This window comes from Borostomias antarcticus, assembly GCF_949987555.1.
Source record: "Borostomias antarcticus genome assembly, chromosome: 9".
Lineage (NCBI taxonomy): Eukaryota > Metazoa > Chordata > Actinopteri > Stomiiformes > Stomiidae > Borostomias > Borostomias antarcticus.
The window spans coordinates 23,689,580-23,709,441 of NC_140242.1; the positions used below are offsets into that span (position 1 = coordinate 23,689,580).

General features: G+C 47.3%; 1 protein-coding gene across 1 annotated transcript in view; it reads left to right on the forward strand.

Moving 5' to 3' along the window:
* pde11a (phosphodiesterase 11a) overlaps positions 1-19,862 on the forward strand; it is a gene marked incomplete at both ends in the record, with an annotated part of 41,939 nt that overhangs the window by 9,808 nt on the left and 12,269 nt on the right. The window contains 11 exons of the mRNA XM_084442921.1: positions 959-1,048; positions 2,022-2,162; positions 2,304-2,368; positions 4,350-4,482; positions 5,548-5,623; positions 7,361-7,428; positions 8,648-8,740; positions 11,804-11,854; positions 16,197-16,343; positions 17,177-17,284; positions 17,852-17,961. Coding sequence (XP_084299047.1) covers positions 959-1,048; positions 2,022-2,162; positions 2,304-2,368; positions 4,350-4,482; positions 5,548-5,623; positions 7,361-7,428; positions 8,648-8,740; positions 11,804-11,854; positions 16,197-16,343; positions 17,177-17,284; positions 17,852-17,961 — 1,082 coding nt within the window. The remainder of the gene's footprint in view (positions 1-958; positions 1,049-2,021; positions 2,163-2,303; positions 2,369-4,349; positions 4,483-5,547; positions 5,624-7,360; positions 7,429-8,647; positions 8,741-11,803; positions 11,855-16,196; positions 16,344-17,176; positions 17,285-17,851; positions 17,962-19,862) is intronic.

The window sequence follows — 19,862 nt, forward strand, 5'->3', positions numbered from 1 at the left end:
TAAATAATGAAAGAAATACGGATACTCTATATACATCCAATCACACTAGCAGGCCTATATGGTTCTATTTCTGATTGTTCGTTTGTTCCAAATAATTTATACATTTGGAATAAATAGCAATAACACAGGAGACTTTCCTACAGAAGTGGTGGAGAGTCTCTTAGATAGGAGCACATGGTGACTTCCTATAGAGCTTGTCCTGCTTATACTAAGAGCTCTGATAACACACAATTCACACGGCACACCTACTCCCAATCTATCTATATACTCACTGCATGCCTCTGAGAATAGTTTTGGATCATGACCAACATAGGAAACGCTGCTGGGTATCCATCAGGCTGTTGATTAGGTTATGACTCACCAATGTGAAAAACGTGTATAATCTGTCAAGGAATTCATGTTTTCACCTTGTGGCATTATGGGTCAAACCAGTCAGTCAAATGGTGAAATGTCAACCGAATTGATCTATTTGTCTGCTAGTGAAAGGACACTGTTCATTGGCTTCATTTCAGAACGCTTGCTTTCTTAAACACTGAATCACAATACAACTCTGATGTTGTCTTTGTATTTCCCCAGAGCACACTTGGCCTAAAAAAAAAAACATTCCTGACATTTGAAAGACGACAGCTTCGCAGTGAAGCTGAAAAAGTAGCAAGATTTACAACCACAACAAGGCAGCTCTTGAAACCCCCGACGGTCAGATATGCACTGAGGCTACTCAGTGACAGAGAGGACATAAGAGGAGAGAAGGCTCTCTCCATGTTGATGGTGGATACCGACTCTCCACCTCCAGCATCCTCTGACCTTGGACTGTTGAGCCGTAGCTTTGTTCTTCTGGATCTGTTGCATGTGGGGCTGTCTTCGAACACGGAAGCCCTTTGTTGCTGCGCGGCGGGCCCAGAGGCGAGGCTGTGACGAGCTGAGCTGTGCTGACCACCAGTGTCTGACATTTCCACAGGTGCTGCAGATGTACCTGCCCTTCTGTGGGATCGCCATCTCCAACGCCCAGCTCTTCGCAGCCTCCAGGAAGGAGTACGACCGGAGCAGGGTAAAAGCTAGGGTCTTGGGTGGGTGGGTGATGCTGACCGGGAGGCCGGTTATTGATCTCCCCCCTCATGCTGACCGGGAGCCTGGGTATTGATCTTCAACAGCCCACTTGCTGGCACTGCAGAGGGGCCGAGGGGGCCGTGTGCGGGGGGAGAGGGGGTCTGCCTGGCTGTGTGCGGGGGGTGGGGGTCTGGCTGGCTGTGTGTGGGGGGTGGGGGTCTGGCTGGCTGTGTGTGGGGGGTGGGGGTCTGGCTGGCTGTGTGTGGGGGGAGGGGCTCTGGCTGGCTGTGTGTGGGGGGTGGGGGTCTGGCTGGCTGTGTGTGGGGGGAGGGGCTCTGGCTGGCTGTGTGTGGGGGGTGGGGGTCTGCCTGGCTGTGTGTGGGGGGTGGGGGTCTGGCTGGCTGTGTGTGGGGGGAGGGGCTGTGGCTGGCTGTGTGTGGGGGATGGGGGTCTGCCTGGCTGTGTGTGGGGGGAGGGGCTCTGGCTGGCTGTGTGTGGGGGGTGGGGGTCTGGCTGGCTGTGTGTGGGGGGAGGGGCTCTGACTGGCTGTGTGTGGGGGGTGGGGGTCTGGCTGGCTGTGTGTGGGGGGTGGGGGTCTGGCTGGCTGTGTGAAGGGGGAGAGGCTCTGGCTGGGCCTGTACTGTAAATCTCACAGGGGGGCATTTGGAGACGCTATAATGCTTGTCACACATTGATCTCTCTCTCTCTGTTGTATTTTATCGAATTGGCATTGCTTTAGGTGAAGTGGCCGATTTAATTTTATTGTGGACTGCTCAGATGTTATATTGCCCTGTCTGTTTATGTATTAGGAATAATGATGATTGTGTTAATAGCTCAAAGAGGTGAAACATCTAGTTTTAAAGAGCCTTGAGTGGTATTTGGTGAAAGCCGGTCTACTTAGTGCTGTGGCCATTTGTCCAGAAAGGTAGTGAATGGTGTCTGCAGTGGTGCTTTTCTCTCCTGGCCGTCTGCAGTCTCTGCTGGAGGTGGTCAACGACCTGTTTGAGGAGCAGACCGACCTGGAGAAGATTGTGAGGAAGATCATGCACCGCGCCCAGACGCTGCTCAAGTGCGAACGCTGCTCCGTCCAGCTGCTGGAGGACATCGCGTCACCGGTGCGCTCTCTCTCACGTTCATTCTCTCTTTGTCTCTCTCTGCCTCCTTCTCTCTCTTTCCAGAGCAGGCGTTGACGAGGGGGTGTGAGCAGGGAGTGCGGAGTGACATTCAAAGTCGTGTATTTGTTTGACTTCCCACAGGTGGTGAAATTTACAAAGTCCTTTGAGCTCCTGTCCCCTAAGTGCAGCGCGGACACAGACAGCAGGTAAGAGCAGAGACAAGGTGGCCCTTCTGCATCCTTCGAAGAAATCTAGAAATCCTCTTCAGAATAGACATACTATAGAAAACCGTATACCTTCCTCATCTACGCAATCTCAGCCCCTTGACACATTCTTATATATAATAAAAAGGTTTGCTCTATGTTATACCGTGACGTCAAATGAGTTTGTGAGACTGATCAACTGAAACATAAAAAATAGGTCATGCTCACAGCCTTCTCCTCTGCTGAGCAGCTCTGAGAGCCTCTCCTCTCCAGCACGCAAATATTCCCTTTTCCCTCTGCTCCTGACGTCAGCGTTCTCACCGAATAACGTGTGCTCCGCCTCCTTCCCCTGCGCCCCCGAGCACCTGCACCCCCCCCCCCCCCCCCCCCACCCGCCCCACCCGCCGCAGGCTGAGCTGGCTCTCTGGAGGCCTCTCTCTCTCCGCAAGAACTTGGGAGAGAAAAGGGAGAGCGATGTGACGATTAATCTTCGCCAAAGTGCTGTGGAAGTAATATGCTGATTGTGAATGGAAGGCTTGCTGTAGGAGCACTCCTTCATTGGGTTCTGGTGCCTCCCTCTACTACCAGATATGGTTCAGGTTTGGGAATGGAGGGAGGGAGGGAGGGAGGGAGGGAGGGAGGGAGGGAGGGAGGGAGGGAGGGAGGGAGGGAGGGAGGGAGGGAGAGAGAGGGAGGGAGGGAGGGAGGGAGGCGAGGGAGGGAGGGAGAGAGATGGCTGAATACTGTGTGGGCTGTTCATGGATGAAAAACACCAGCAAAAGGAAGAGGAATTATCCGCCTAGTCTAGCTCAGGCTACAACTGACGTGGCCACTTCAAGGCTTCAGCGATAAGCGCGACAGTAATTAAAAAAGCATCATAGCAGAATAATATAGCAATCATGGAAATGTCAGCCGGTATGCCTGGCCAGGCCAGCCTCTCTGACGGCAGACACATCACAGCTGATTTGTGTTGCTCTTATCATGTAAAACGCACACTGCTCTTTTATAATGACAAATAAATGACCGTCTCCTGATTCCAAGTTTGGAAGTAAACAGAAATTATAACTAAGTCGTAAGGACAATGCATTTATGACGACGGCCTGCTTGAAGATTCTTTTTTTTCCCCATTGGGGTGGATGTTTGCAAGATTTATGAGTTTAATTATGTGAATAGATCTGACGTCAAAGGTCTCGGATTTTTAATGTACCCCAGATACCCTGCCCACCGCTGGGAGAGTAATGTTGAGGCAGTGTTAGGTTCTACTGCTGAGACTATAGCTATGGCTAGTCAGGGGGAGAGTAATGTTGAGGTAGTGTTGAGTTCTGCTGAGACTACAGCTACACCTATGCAGGGGGAGAGTAATGTTGAGGTAGTGTTGGCTACGGCTAGGCAGGGGGAGAGAGGGAGAGGCCATGGAGGGTTATCACAGAGATGTTTGGGGACGGGGAGAAACGCAGTCGCCGTGCCCATCATTGGGTCGTCCACAGAGCCTACAGAGAGGAATGGCAATGGGAAGCCTAGCGAGGACCCAACCAGTTCTCTGGCGTGTGAGTGTGAGGGTGTTTAGTGCGGAGGAAGACGATCAGACAATTAACTTTTCATTACTTCATAGGGTGCAGGGGAGGTTTATTGATATCCACCAGACATTCATTAAATACAAATCAAGCTAAAAAGAGGGCCAAGGAGAGGCAACAATGTACTTCCACACACACACACACACACACACACACACACACACACACACACACACACACACACACACACACACACACACACACACACACACACACACACACTCTGAGAGATGTGAATAAAGAATCCCCTTTTCAAAGATGACAAGAAGGATGTTGTCAATGGACATAGTCCTCTCAGTTAAATCAGGAAATCTCAGTACTATTTCCGCTCTCTATCCTCTATATCATAAATGTTTATGGTTTCTTATTATTTGAGAACAACCCAGATATTTCATTTCCTGCGTCCCTAGTTTCAAAGACAGTATGGAGAAGTCATCCTACTCCGATTGGCTCATCAACAACAGCATCGCAGAGCTGGTGGCATCTACTGGTCTCCCCGTGAACATCAGTGACGCCTACCAGGATCCCCGCTTCGACGCAGAGGTAAATAACCTCAACTGCACATCCCCCAGGACACTATAGGTGCCGTATGTACATTTCATACTTTGCTGAAGCGCCTATGCAGGAATGATGTTTATTGGTTAGATAAATCGTGAGAATCGAGCCTCCTCAAAGAACCAGCGATATTAAACCTTTCATTGTTCCATGCTGTCACATGATTATGAATTATACAATAACCCTTTGATATGGCTTTGTCAGTATTCTCTCTGATATAGAACTCCCTCTCTCCGCTGGTGATGTTCACACATAATAAAGAACACCCATGTTTCCCACAATGCTTTTGAAAATTCCATTACAGGCGAGCCACATATGCATAGTTAATAGTTCAGCTGCTGCTGATACTGGCCTGCATAGTTGAAACTGGCCCAGTCTCTCTACATACAGGAGAGACATACAGGAGAGACATCACAGTATGTGCTCTAAAGAGTTCCAAAGCGGAAGCAGGAAGAGAAAACCTCCACGGGACCTAAATTAGAAAAATTATGAGCTGTAGTGAACAGCGTGAGAAAAATATTTTTTTGATCCTGAATTGTGCCATGACCATCACATGATGTTTGTCAATTTAAAACACACAATTTTACTCATCTCGATTAACTCGCAAGTTAGCTAATATTAGCTAGCTCACATTACACTTGTTAAACACTCACCAAAACCTTGTAAAGCCAATCTTGCATGCCAGCTCTTACAGAACTGTCTAACTCTACTTTCGCATTCCTGCAGCTCTCAACATGGCCAGACTAATAGTGATTTTCACCTCTTTTAATGACGTGTTCTAAAAAACTGCTTTACAATATTACGACAAACTGCGACTTTCTTGACTTACAAATTATGTTTTAAATTGACAAACACCATATGTGTATGTATGGTCACGGCACAATTCAAATAGGATCAAGAAATAATTTGTTTATCGCCATTGACTACCGTACATATTTTTTTCCGAAATAAGGTCCCATGGAATGGCTCTTCCTGCTTCCACCTAGGCGCTCTATATATGCTAACGCGTGCGGTTTGTACTTTATGCAGCTCAGCTTCTGTCTCTGTCCCCAGGCAGACCAGTTCTCGGGCTTCCACATCCGCTCCGTGCTCTGTGTACCCATCTGGAACAGCAACCATCAGATCATTGGTGAGTCCCCCAGTGGCTCCTCCTCCTCTCATGCACTCTTCTAGATGGTCGACTCCTTAGTGTACTCTGTGAGATCAATGATGGCCGCCGTCAGAAGAGCAGATGCCATTGTCTCTAAGCGATTTTGATAACAGGAGTGGGAAGCCAACCAAGCAGATGTCCAGCTGCTCTGCGGTGCTTTTAACCCTGCTACGTCTGGAGAGACAAATTCTCAGTTCTCATTGTGTTGTTGCTGTTGTTGTTGTTGTTGTGGTTGCGGGGAAAGTCGTCAAAGCAAAACTGCTCCGTTAAAATGAGGTAGAAGTAGTGTGATTAAAGCCCTGGCACACTATCCGTCCTGGCGCTCAGAGGAGGGAGTCCCCAGCTTCCACACTGACACCCTGGGATAAATCACTGATCGCCAGCCTGCCGTTGGCGCTGGATATTGCATGGAGAGGCAACGCTGGAGACTCCACTCAGGGCGGCTGAGATCTGAGTCAGGAAGTTATTCGTTTTGTTTGAGTGCAAAGAGATCAGCGTGGGGGCCAGGGAAAGCACCAGCGCAGGCGGTCAGCTGCAACCAGGCTGCGTCTGTGTGTGTGTGTGTGTCTGTGTGTGTGTGCAAATACATGTCTGTGTTGTTGTGTAGGTATGTGGGTGTATGCATGTGTAGGGACTGGTATAGAGAGGGGGATGGGTGAGAGAAAGAGAGTGTAAGAAAAAAAAGTGTGTGTGTGGGAGGCATCAATCAGGACCGGGAACAAAAGCCATTATAAGCACACAGCAGCAGCAGAATGATCAAGTCAAGGATCCGGTCGTTCAAAAGTTTGATCTTATCTACAAAGGTTAATGCTCGCCTCTATAGAAGGAGAATAAAGGACAAATACCCTTGAGCCAGAAAAGGAAATGGAAGGCCTGGCACAGAGACGTCCTTCCACAGTGCTCTGATGATCAAACTCCCAGACTGTTGTTGTCTTCAGAGACTGTGCAGGCAGCACTTCGTGGAGGAAACACAAAGCTTGAAAACTTCAACGGCAGTTTTGATGGAATCTCTCCAGAGATGAGAGACAGAAACATGATGATGGGCCCCATTCACCGACCCCACTTACGCAGTTTTGACAAAGATTCTGACATTCACCAATGTTTTCTTATTTGGGATTTGTTCGTAAGAACAGAATCTACTGTACAAACACTCAAGAGCAGTCGTACACACATTTGAGGGCTGACATGTTTGTGCGAAATCATTGATTATTGCGTTTCCTTCAATTCTACAGTTGTATAATACTGTAGTTGTAGATTCCCAGTGACTGAAGCCTTAATTTGACACTCCTCTAAACATTATTTTTTGTTGACTCAAATCTAAAGATCCACAGGACAACTCGATAAAAATTCAAATTATTTAGTGAAAGAAAAAATTATCATAATCATTACAGTATCCACTCCATATGTCAAATTACATGCGTATTTTCTTGCACTTTGTTAAACGCATTTAACAAAGACTAGTCGTGAGGGGCCTACAGATGGCAGGAATGCCCAAGCCAAAAGCTAAGCCACTGGTAAAATACTGTTCATTGTCTGATAATTGGAGGTCGTCATACTGTATATGGAGGGAGCTTCCTGTATGCATAAGCTGTCTGCTAAGTGATGTGATGTATGGCAGTCAGTGAGTGTCAATGCTTCCACATCTATTATTGTTTGTGTTCAAGATTTTGTTGAATTATGTGAACACAAATAAAGTCATTCAAATGTGTGTTCCAGGTGTGGCTCAGGTGTTGAACAGGCTGGATGGTAAACCTTTCGATGATGCCGACCAGAGACTGTTTGAGGTACTTTCTTTATCTTTTAAAGCTGTGATATGTAAGATATTAATTAAGCAATAAACCACGAGAGGCCGTGTGTTATAGTGATTTTATAACAGCTAGGGAGCGTTGTTAGGCACGACGTGAAGCGGAGTGCCTAAAACCCCCCTAGCTGTTATAAAATCACTATAACACACGGCCTCGAGTGATTTATTGCTTTTATACAACGGTTACTACATCTATTAGTGTAAAATAAACACACAGCAATGTAAAATATTAACATTTATTCAAAACAAAGCATCATTCCCTCAATTCCGCCGAGCAAAATAGTTCCCCTAACAAAAGGGTTGCCAAGCAACAACAACAACTACAATGCATTGGATCAAATGGGAGGCGCATTAATACTGAAAATGGAATGATATGCGGTCCCAGGTGTGTGTTACAAAGTATTTTAACACGGCTTCCAGCCAATCAGAATCAAGAACCAGAACTAACCGTTGTATAATCCGATTTTAAACATTTCAATATTGCAAGATCAGTGAATGCCACGCCTCCTCTGTGAACACCATGTCTTTGTAGACCGCTGTTTGGCTCTGCTACTGCCATTTAAAACTTCTGTGTTGGGAACTACCAGTACTACCAGTGTATCAGAGCTACCAGTACACTACCAGTATTACCAGTATACCAGAGCTACTGTACCAGTACACTACCAATACTACCAGTACACCAGAGCTTCCAGTACACTACCAGTTCTACCAGCATACCAGAGCTACCAGTACACTACTAGTACACCAGAGCTACTAGTACACTACCAGTACACCAGAGCTACCAGTACACTACCAGTACTACCAGTACACCAGAGCTACCAGTACACTACCAGTACTACCAGTACACCAGAGCTACCAGTGCTACCAGTACACCAGAGCTTTAGAAAGAAATACAGGGTGGAGCAGAGGATGCCTCCTCCCATAGAGTCGTGGCCACACCTGATTCAATTTGAGTGCATTCCTGAGATTCAGTCTTCCATATGTGGGTGTGGCCTTATTAGGAAGTGTGGGCGTACCCAAACACACACGTGTTAACTCTGAAGCAGACTGAACTTAGAAACTTCCCTCACCCAACCAGCCCATAAGATCGTTTGTAGTGTGAAAGTTACATATTTCAGTTATCATTCTATCCATGAATGGAATGGCTTCATGTGTATCTCCCATGGCTTTGGGGATTCTAACTTCCCCTCTCCTCTCAGGCGTTTGTGATCTTCTGTGGCCTGGGCATCAACAACACCATCATGTACGACCAGGTGAAGAAGTCGTGGGCCAAGCAGTCTGTGGCTCTGGACGTAAGAACCCCCCCACCCCTCCCCTTCCTCAATTTAGCATTAATGAGCACTTAGCATTAATTTAGCTTTAATTAGCATTTGATTGTGTTAAATGGACTGTGCTGTTTTGGAGGTAGGATTCATTGAGTCTGGGTCTGTGGTCTGTGTAGTGAGACAGAGTGGTGGGTTGTACTGTGCTGTGGAGGCTGCTGGCCTACATTTGGAGGGCCTCACTCCTCTCCTCCTCTTCTCTCTCCTCTCTCCTCCTCTATCCTCTCCTCCTCTCTCCTCTCCTCCTCTATCCTCTTCTCGTCTATCCTCTTCTCATCTATCCTCTCTCCTCTCCTCCTCTATCCACTCTCCTCCCCTCTGCTTCTCCCCGGTTCCCTCCATTCTCTCTCTTCTCCTCACTGGACTGTTTCATCGCCATAGTAGCCTCTTCATTCAGGCCAATCAAACCTTTTTTTGTGTTTGACTGCTACTGTACACGTCTTTTAGGAAACCTCCCCCTCCTCCTTGCCTTTCCTGTCAGGGGGTCTTTGTTGTTTTTCTGAGTGGCGTGTTTAGTGTAGATGGTATTAACAAAGCACTGATCGCTCCCTGTGCTTGGTATTGATTCATAATGAGAGGTAGTGAAAAGCAATCTCTTATCTGACCAATGATAAGCAGCCGTCCATGGGCAGATTTTTGTGATTGACCAGGATAACGAGCTCAAAGTTGGGCTGTGGTGGTGTTGAAGGTTGTGATGGTGATGGTGGTGGTGGTGGTGATGATGGTGATGATGGTGGCGGTGGTGGAGGTGATGGTGGTAGTGGAGATGTTGGTGGTGGTGATGATGGTGGTGTTGGTGGTGATGATGGTGATGGTAGTGGTGGGGGTGATGATGATGGTGGAGGTGGTGGTGTTGATGGTGATGGTGGTGATGATGGTAGTGGTGATGATGTTGGTGGTGGTGGAGGTGGTGGTGATGGTGGTGATGATGGTGATGGTGGAGGTGGAGATGATGGTGGTGGTGGTGGTGGTGATGGTGGAGGTGGAGATGATGGTGGTGGTGGTGATGATGGTGGAGGTAAATGGTAAATGGACTGCACTTATATAGCGCTTTTATCCAAAGCGCTTTACAATGACGGCCTCTCATTCACCCATTCACACACACATTCACACACCAAGGCGCCAGCCTGCTCATTGGGAGCAATTTGGGGTTCAGTGTCTTGCCCAAGGACACTTCGACAGGTAGTCAGGAGGAATCGGGATTCGACCCGCTCTACCTCCTGAGCTACACAGAGGTGATGATGTTGGTGATGGTGGTGATGATGGTGGTGTAGGTGGTGGTGATGTTGGTGATGGTGGTGATGATGTTGGTGTAGGTGGTGGTGATGGTGGTGGTATAGGTGGTGGTGGAGGTGGTGTTGATGGTGTTGATGGTGGAGGTGGTGGTGATGGTGGTGGAGCTGATGGTGGTGGTGGAGGTGGAGATGATGGTGGTACTGGTGATGGTGGTGGTTGTGGTGGTGATGGTGGTGTTGTTGTTGTTGTTGGTGGTGGTGGTGGTGATTATGGTGGTGATTGTGGTGATGATGATGGTGATGGTGGTGATGGTAGTGGTGGTGGTGGGGGTTGTGTTGATGGTGGTATGGTGGTGGTGTTGGTGGTGGTGGTGATGAAGGTGATGGTGGTGATGATGGTGGTCGTGTAGGTGGTGGTTATGGTGGTATAAGGTGGTGGTGTTGATTGTGTTGGTGGTGGAGGTGGTGGAGCTGATGGTGGGGGTGTTGATGGTGGTGGTGGTGGTGGAGGTGGAGATGATGTTGGAGGTGACGGTGGTACTGATGATGGTGATGGTGGTGGTGGTGGTGGTGATGGGGTGGTGATGAAGGTGATGGTGGTGATGATGGTGGTCTTGTAGGTGGTGGTTATGGTGGTATAAGGTGGTGGTGTTGATTGTGTTGGTGGTGGAGGTGGTGGAGCTGATGGTGGGGGTGTTGATGGTGGTGGTGGTGGAGGTGGAGATGATGGTGGAGGTGGTGGTGGTGGTGGTGATGGTGGTGGTGTTGTTGTTGTTGGTGGTGGTGGTGGTGGAGGTGGTGTTGGTGGTGGAGATAGTGTTGATGGTGGTAGAGGTGGTGTTGATGGTGGGGGTAGTGGTGGTGAGGGTGGTGATGGTGGTGGTGGAGGTGATGGTGATGGTGTTGGTGTTGATGGTGGTGGTGGTGGAGGTGGTGTTGGTGGTGGTGGTGGAGATAGTGTTGATGGTGGTAGAGGTGGTGTTGATGGTGGGGATGGTGATGGTGGTGGTGGAGGTGATGGTGTTGGTGTTGATGGTGGTGGTGGTGGAGGTGGTGTTGGTGGTGGTGGTGGTGGAGCTAATCATGGTGGTGGTGGTGTTGATGGTGGTGTTGTTGTTGGTGGTGGAGCTGGTGGTGATGGTGGTGGTAGTGTTGTGGTGATGGTGGTGGTGGTGGTGATGGAGGTGGATTTGGTAGTGGTGCTGTTGATGGTGTTGATGATGGTGATGGTGATGGTGGTGGTGATGGTGGAGGTGATGGTGGAGATGATGGGGTGGGTGGGGGGGTTGGCTGAGACAGAGCACTGTGTAGAGCTAGGGAGGTACAGGGAAGGAAAGAGCTAGCATGTAGATCGATGCATTGCCCCTGGCAGCACTAAATAAACATGAGGGATCTTGATCAAATAAAGAACTGCAAGAACCGTGTGAGCTATTTCTCCAAGGAAATGAGGGGAGCATGAGGATGGAATCGTGGCTGACACCTCTGTTTCTCCAGCCTTCCAGAGCTCTCTACAACCTTATAGAAGCTTGCCGGGCTGCTAGAATATTTTAACATTGATACATAATCATTCACTTTTTCTAGCCCTGGTCCATAGAACTGGAGTCTTCATACTGTACTGTAGGTTCATTGGGTTTTTGTTTTTGAAGCTGTATTTTATTCTTACCGAGTACTGCGCATGGTGACTATTACTGTGTTGTGATGTTTTCCTGACATGACAGTACATTAGAGCAATGAAGCCTGGCATCTACTTGATGTTGTTTTAATGAAGTTATGACTCAAAGCTGTGATTCTCTTGCAGGTCCTGTCATACCATGCCACCTGTTCCAAGACCGAGGTTGACAAGTTTAAGGTAATGGCTCTGTATAATCCACACTAACCAATGGGAACACATGGGGAAATTAGAGTACACCCTTTGTAATAGTTTAAGTTCGTGATCACGTGGTACAGTATGGAGACTGATATAATTGCTTTTTATAAGAACTTTCCTCAGCATTTAACCCCTACCCCTTCCATATGGCCATTTAATTGCCCCTCCACTAAGGTGAACATGTTTCTTGGTGAGGTTTAATGTCTAGTTGAAGCCATGGATATACACCAAAGGTGCCCTTTCCATGGGGATAACAAGGAAAATGCTTAAAATCACATTCACCTACTACTTCAAAGCGCATTGTGTTGCCTCTGGGTATGAAATGCGCTATATAAATAAAGCTTTGATTGATTGATTGATTGACTTCAACAATACTTAACTAACAGATTAACTGTTACAGATATACTGTACTGTATCTGTTTGGGTAAAAAGACACAAATCTAACATTAATTTAAACATTAAATACATTAAATGCATTGTTTGGGTCAAAATGCGGCTGCATTTTTCAGGTAGACCTTCAATCAAATGATAGATTTCAAAATGAGGCATTGGAACATTTACCTTCAGATGGAGAGAGAAAAATCATTAATGGCAGCACAGCAGAAATAGATTGATGGCTGGCCTCACAGAGCGCGTTTTGCGATTGCTTCCACATACTGCATTTCCACGGGCTGGGGGCTGCAAACAAACACTCCTGCAGGTCCCAGATGAAATGGATTTGTCCAATCAATACCCAATCATTTCATTGCATTATATATACGATCGAAACATGCCTTTTGGAATTTCACTCCATATCTTCGAAATGTCTATCTGTGATCCATTGATGAAGGTAGTTTTCCCTGTGACCATTAGCGCAAAGCAGGAGTAGGTTTGGTCTCAACATTGGTAGAGACCAAGGTGTGGAGATTAGGCAACGCTCCTGGGGATGTAGGTTTTCATTTTAAATCGCTGTCTATTGACCAGTTAGTTTATAATTCCAAACTATAATTCATAATTAGGACCTCACCTGAAACACTGAACATGCACCCGTTGTTTCCCCGTCAGCTTGCTCTAACTCTCTGGCCTTAGCCTGCTGCTGTCTTTCCTGCAGACAAACAAATTCATTAAATGGTGACATTTTCATGGGATTCACCCATTTTATGTTTCCTCCTGCTAGCAACCTGGCTGCTAGCCTACGGATGACAGAAGCCAAGGTTAGCTTTGCTAGCTAACTTGGTTAAATAACAGGCTGGTAACGTTACATGTAGGTAGATAGCTGGCTTTCATTATAAATCAATGTGGCTACTGGCTGGTAAGCTTACTAATGTTACCTTTATGCTAGGCTCTGGCTGGTGAAAAAGCTCCTGTTCCTTATCTTTTTTGGGTGGAGGTGGCATGATATGATATGGTAAAGTACAAACCATGTTGGCATGGACAAAAATAACTTACTGTTCAAAAAGAAAAATAGTGACCACCATTGCCAGCAGACACAGATCATCTCTCCCCTTCTGCGTGTCTGGCAGTAAATAGCCTACGATATTTGAACATATCATGTGAGCCTTCCGATCGAGCTAATATTTGAAAAAGAACCCCCCACCTTTCAGCCAATCAAATGCAAGCATTGGTCTTCTTGGAGATGTAGCCGCTGGGTGGGCACATCGGAATTATCTAATATCACTTCACTCCAAAGACAATGCAAATTAGTTCGCTCCAATATTGGTAGGGACAATTCTGTCCTCCCAAAATATTGGTAAGGACATGTCCCTATATGCAAACCTATGCCCTTGCCCGCACCTATGTGTTTGTGTGTGTGTGTGTATGTGTGTGTGTGTGTGTGTGTGTGTGTGTGTGTGTGTGTGTGTGTGTGTGTGTGTGTGTGTGACCTCCCAGCGCCCTCATCTGCCTCTAGCTCTTTCATAACTGCCCTACATATGGAGCTGGGCTCAGCTCACTCTACCAGGAATCCACACTATCGTAAATGTCACCGGCAAACAGCCTGACTGTCGTTCATAGCCCCCGCCGTTGAATTAGAGGAGCGCACCTGCTGACCTGTTAGGCAAACTGTTCGGAGAGGAGGGGGGGTCTGGTGGAGGAGGAGAGGGGGGGGGTCTGGTGGAGGAGGGGAGGTCTGGTGGAGGAGAAGAGGGGGCCGGTCTGGCGGAGGAGGGGGGGTCTGGTGAAGGAGGGGGGGTCTGTTTGGTGGAGGAGGGGGGGGTCGGGTGGAGGAGGGGGGGTCTGTTTGGTGGAGGAGGGGGGGTCTGGTGGCGGAGGAGGGGTCTGTCTTGTGGAGGAGAGGGGGTCTGGTGGAGGAGGGGGGGTCTGTCTGGTGGAGGAGAGGGGGCCGGTTTGGCGGAGGAGGGGGGGGTCGGGTGGAGGAGGGGGGGTCTGTTTGGTGGAGGAGGGGGGGTCTGGTGGCGGAGGAGGGGTCTGTCTTGTGGAGGAGAGGGGGTCTGGTGGAGGAGTGGGTGGGGGAGGGGCTGCTAGACACACGATGCTCATACACACCGTGTCTCCTCCTGGACCCTGGGGAACAGAACAGCCATGCCTTATTAGAATGGACAGGCCGGCAGGGTACACGGACCACCCCACATGGAGGCCGTATAGACAGAATGACCTCACTGTAGGTGTGAGCAATTACGCCTGACCCTTCGTTAGAACACGGCTTTCATAAGAAGGCAAGTGAGGCTTGGTTCACTATGAACTTGGTTTGGGGGAATCATCGGAGTGTCAAATCAAGTTTATTTGATAGCACATTTCATACAGCAGGTGTAGACTCAGCTGGCCCTCATTTACTAAGCGATTGTACGACAGAAACTGAGCATACAGTCATTCCCACACCAACTTCGGCATTTATCTATTTGGACGTGAGCAACCAAACCTCATGTCAAGTCTCAGCTTGTGTACGCAGGTTTGAGAATCGTGAGACTGATTCTGACTGGCATCTAAACATATATGCAGTCGCATATTCATCATATGTAGGCTACCCTATGTCAAAATATTATATTTTGTAAAGGCTGACTATGTGTCATATATCCCTAACATAATGAGTATTTTCCAATTGTTTGCAATTAAGGGGGTAAACAGGTAACAGAGTAATTTTGTTTTCATTTTGAGATAGCCCACTTGTTAGACTATGCAGCCTTATAAGTCTTAAAATGAAAGCAAGAATCCATCACGCCATGGCTACTGGTGACATAAGCCTAATTACACACAATCAAAATTAACAATTGAAAAACACTGGGTCGGTTTATTCAGTCACTTATTTAAATAAGAGCTTTGACAGTCATCAAATAACTGTCCGAGGAGAGAGGAGCTAGCCTCTAACCCTAGCCTACCGTAGATCAGCCTCTAACCCTAGCCTACCGTAGATTAGCCTCTAACCCTAACCTACCGTAGATTAGCCTCTAACCCTAACCTACCGTAGATTAGCCTCTAACCCTAACCTACCGTAGATTAGCCTCTAACCCTAACCTACCGTAGATTAGCCTCTAACCTTAACCTACCGTAGATTAGCCTCTAACCCTAACCTACTGTAGATTAGCCTCTAACCCTAACCTACCGTAGATTAGCCTCTAACCCTAACCTACTATAGGCTAGCCTCTAACCCTGGTTGAAAGAGGATATTTTACAGGATGAAATTCACACAGGTCTTTGCTCTAATTTGAGATTTTGTTTCTTTGTAATTTATTGTCACAATAAATCCTCAAATTGCCAGCGATTTGTCTGCAGTGGTTTTTGTATAGGCTACACACTTACAAACACAGAATGCTTTCATATGTCTGACTGTGTTAATTTACAGGCGTGAATCATCCTTTAAGATCAAATTGTAAAACGCGAGACGGTTTTCTGGGACCACAGAAATCTTTCCATGGAGAGTGATGAGTGGCTATTGGATGAGTGCTTGGAGAAATGTATGTAGGCTACTTTGCATCTCCATGTTGTGAACAGCAAGGGTGAGGCCAGAATATGTAGGTGCGTGATATTCAGATTACCATTACCATTGATTTCAGCCGCCACATTCATCAACGCCTGATCATTTGTACGCTGAGATTGGCGAGATACGAATGTTTGATGAATCACACGTGAATGCTGTCATACCATAGTTTCTGCGATCGGATCTGTGCTGAAAGAGCTAACCAGATGTATGGAGAATCGGGATGACTCGAAACGCAGATGGAGGGCTCGTTCGAGGACGACCTAGAAAGAGACTTGCTCAGTAATGTGCAGTCTCAGAATGAGCCCTCAGTCTTAATGAGCAGATTCTCATCTTTTCACCAGCTCAAAATGGGGCATTCTCCTCTGACCTCTCTCTCTCTGTTTCTCTCTCTCCTTCTCTCTCTTTCAGGCTGCCAACATCCCCCTCGTTTGCGAGCTTGGCATCGATAAGCTCTCCTTCGATGATTTCTCTCTGGATGTGGACGCCATGATTACAGCGGCCCTGAGGATGTTCATGGAGCTGGGGATAGTCCAGACGTTCAGGATCGACTACGAGGTGAGAAGACGTCTCCTCTGTCCACTCCTCTGTCCACTCCTCTGCTCCACATCGCTACTGTAGTTCACACCACAACCAGCTCAGATGGGTTTGATTTAGTTATGGTGGGCTCATCAGCTGGGCTTAGTAATGGCCCTAAGGACTGTTTTAATGGTCGCATCACACCAAGCAACCCAAACGGAAAGTACCCATAGTATTTGGGAGGAAGCTGATGTTGTGGAATCCGCCAGCCTGTCTGCTTTTCCAGAGCTATGGACAGGGTTCCTGTACATAATTATGGTCATGGCTTGCGGACTTAGCAACAAAAAAGGTTTCATAGAGCCTACTAACATGAAAGTGTTTCTTTTGTTAACAAGGACGACGCATTAATTATTCAGGATTACGGGATAGCAGAATAATAATTCCTGCCATTAATTTAATTGGTTTGTTAGGGTTAGGTTGCGGGCCAGAATAAAAAACTAGGAAAAACACTGGTGTGTGTGTGTGTCTGTCTGTGCGTGTCTGTGTGTGTGTCTGTTTGTGTGTGTGTGTGTGTCTGTCTGTGTGTGTGTCTGTCTGTGCGTGTGTGTCTGTCTTTGTGTGTGTCTGTCTGTGCGTGTGTGTCTATCTTTGTGTGTGTGTGTGTGTGTGTGTGTGTCTGTTGGTGTGCGTGTGTGTCTGTCTGTGTGTGTGTCTGTCTGTGCGTGTGTGTCTGTCTGTGTGTGTGTGTGTGTGTGTCTGTCTGTGGGTGTGTCTGTCTGTGTGTGTGTGTGTGTGTGTGTGTCTGTCTGTGTGTCTGTCTGTGTGTGTGTGTGTGTGTGTGTGTGTGTGTGTGTGTGTGTCCCTCTCTCCAGACCCTATGTAGGTGGCTGCTGACGGTCAGGAAGAACTACCGCATGGTGCTCTACCACAACTGGCGGCACGCCTTCAATGTCTGCCAGTGCATGTTCTCCATGCTCACGGTGAGTACCGGCCCTGGCCACGCCCAGAGAACCACACACACACACACACACACACACACTAGCTAGTTGATTTAGTCAAGGGCAGCGTTTCTGCACAGTGCCCCATCTGAATTGATTATTGGCTGAGGGAAATGAAATAGATGCCGTATAAGCTGTTTGGAGACTGGTGGCTCTCTCTCTCTCTCTCTCTCTCTCTCTCTCTCTTCCTCTCTCTCTTCCTCTTTCTCTCTCTTCCTATCTCTCTCTCCTTCCATATCCCTTAATGAGTGGCCCAAGCTAGCCCCACCATTACATAACCCCACAGTGACCTGCAGGGAGCCACGCCTCCAGCCACGCCTCCCTCCTTCCACGGACCGTCTGAGACGTCACCAGTGATGAGTCTCTCTCTGGGGGTGGAGCCAGCGTAGCCCCACTGGGTGTCCTGTCCAGGACTCATGAGCAGAGGGAAGCTGGCCTGGCCTGCTCACACGGCAGAGAGGGTCTGTGCCTGGGCCTGTGACTGTGTTCCTGTGTGACCTCATGTCCTTTCTGTATATGTGTGTGTGTGTGTGTGTGTGTGTGTGTCAGACGGCAGGCTTCCAGGAGACCCTGACGGAGGTGGAGATCCTGGCTCTCATGGTTGGTTGTGTGTGTCATGACCTTGACCACCGTGGAACCAACAACGCCTTCCAGGCCAAGTGGGTTTGACTAGCTGTAGAGGAGCACACACACACACACACACACACACACACACACACACACACACACACACAGATACTATGGGGTGTGATTCGTGCCAGCGTAACAAACACTCAGTGCTTTCGTCGCCTGCATTGCGTGTATAAAGGTACTTTGGCGAGCTGATTAATAGGCGTGCATATACGCACGCGTTACGAGTCGCTCGCATTCTCAGAGGGTGACGTGTCAAAAGTGCCGTGCCATTTTTGCGCACATGCATGTAACGTTTGCACGCTCGTGTTAAGTCAGCGGGCACTAGAAGCTGCGAGCGGGGCTCATTTGTCCATATTGAATAAAAATTAAGAATATTTATTTGCACTCAATCAAATTCCAGGACCCTCCTTGCATAACTTTTCCTAGATATGTGTCGTTTTATCTCCACTATCGCTACATTTTCAAATAAGAGCGCGCATCATCAACTAGCTGTAGCATAGGGGTGCTGAGGATCAGCACCAAAACAGTAGGCTATAATAGTATAAGAATGTATTTTGTATTTTGACATACAGTAGGCTATGGCGCAAAAGGGATTGTGAGTGTAGGCTACACTAATTAGCCTACAATCAACTAGGATGGGCTCCATAGCCTAATGATTATCAATCCCAGCTGTGCGTAATTATGCGTCCTGTGTAGCCTATAAATTGACCTTGCTTTTCATTGTAAAATATTATGCTAGATGTGCTTCAGTTTTAGGAGTCAAACCATGGCATGCCAGCCTTAACACGTGCGGGCGTTTAAACGTCTGTTGCGTACGTTGGCATGGCACGTTCCACACGTCACACTATAATATTAGCAAACCACACAAACGTGTGTCTATACGCACGCTTATTCGTTTGATCAAACTATAAGGTGTAGTGTTAGGTGTCAGGTATTTGATGCACATATTAGGAGTGACGTGTCAAAAGTGCCGTGCCAACGTTAAAAACATAGAACACGCGTGCACACGCCTTTACGTGTTAACTGCGAGCACTAGAAGCACCGAGTGGTGGTAATTTGAACACAAGTGAATCAAAATGATAATTGTTTGCACTCGATCAAATTCAAGGACCCTCCTTTCATTACTTTTCCTAGATATCAGCGTTTTTATCACAAGTTTACATTACGGCCTTTTGTCTAGACTGCAGTGCTCTTTTCTGTCAGCAGATGTCGCAGGCGGGTGATTTATATTTATATTTGTAGCATAATGTAGGCTATGTGTTATAATTATGTGCAAAATGATGACAATCACCTAAATCAAAAACAATGAAGCACATGTATTGCTATAGTTCGTTACCAAATGTTAGGCTTGTAAGACTCAACTTAATCATTATTAATTCCGCTATTCCTAAATATCAGAAGAGATATCTGTCTCACTCGCTCTCGGAGCAGGTATTGCGCAACACAAAGCAGGTATTGCGCAACATAGCCACGCGCGCCAGGAGACCCGCTCTGAGAGACAGAGAGAATGAGACATTCTTTTTCAGTCTTTTTCTGTGAGGGAGGAAACACAAGCAATATTTTCAATCATGCTTTCCATTGATGAATCACGAATAATGTATATAAACAGTGCAAATAAAAATAAATCGAAATAATAGGCCTATTGTGCAAAAAAAATAGCCAAACGAATTGTAGGCTACATTTGAAAGTGTTCAGCCTGGTGTAGGCTGGCCTATAGGCAAAAAAATGAATGCATTGATACTGCAAAATGGTTTCATTTGAGCTGAACACTACACAACTGATTTAATAATTTCTATAATATCAGGTGATTGCTTTGAATGTTACAAATTAGTTGAAACAGTGGTAGCGATTTGCAACCTGGTAGCCTACAGTCTGGGGAAGCGTTGGGCCTTCCCGCGCCACCACAGAAGTGGGTCTTCGCTCGCTC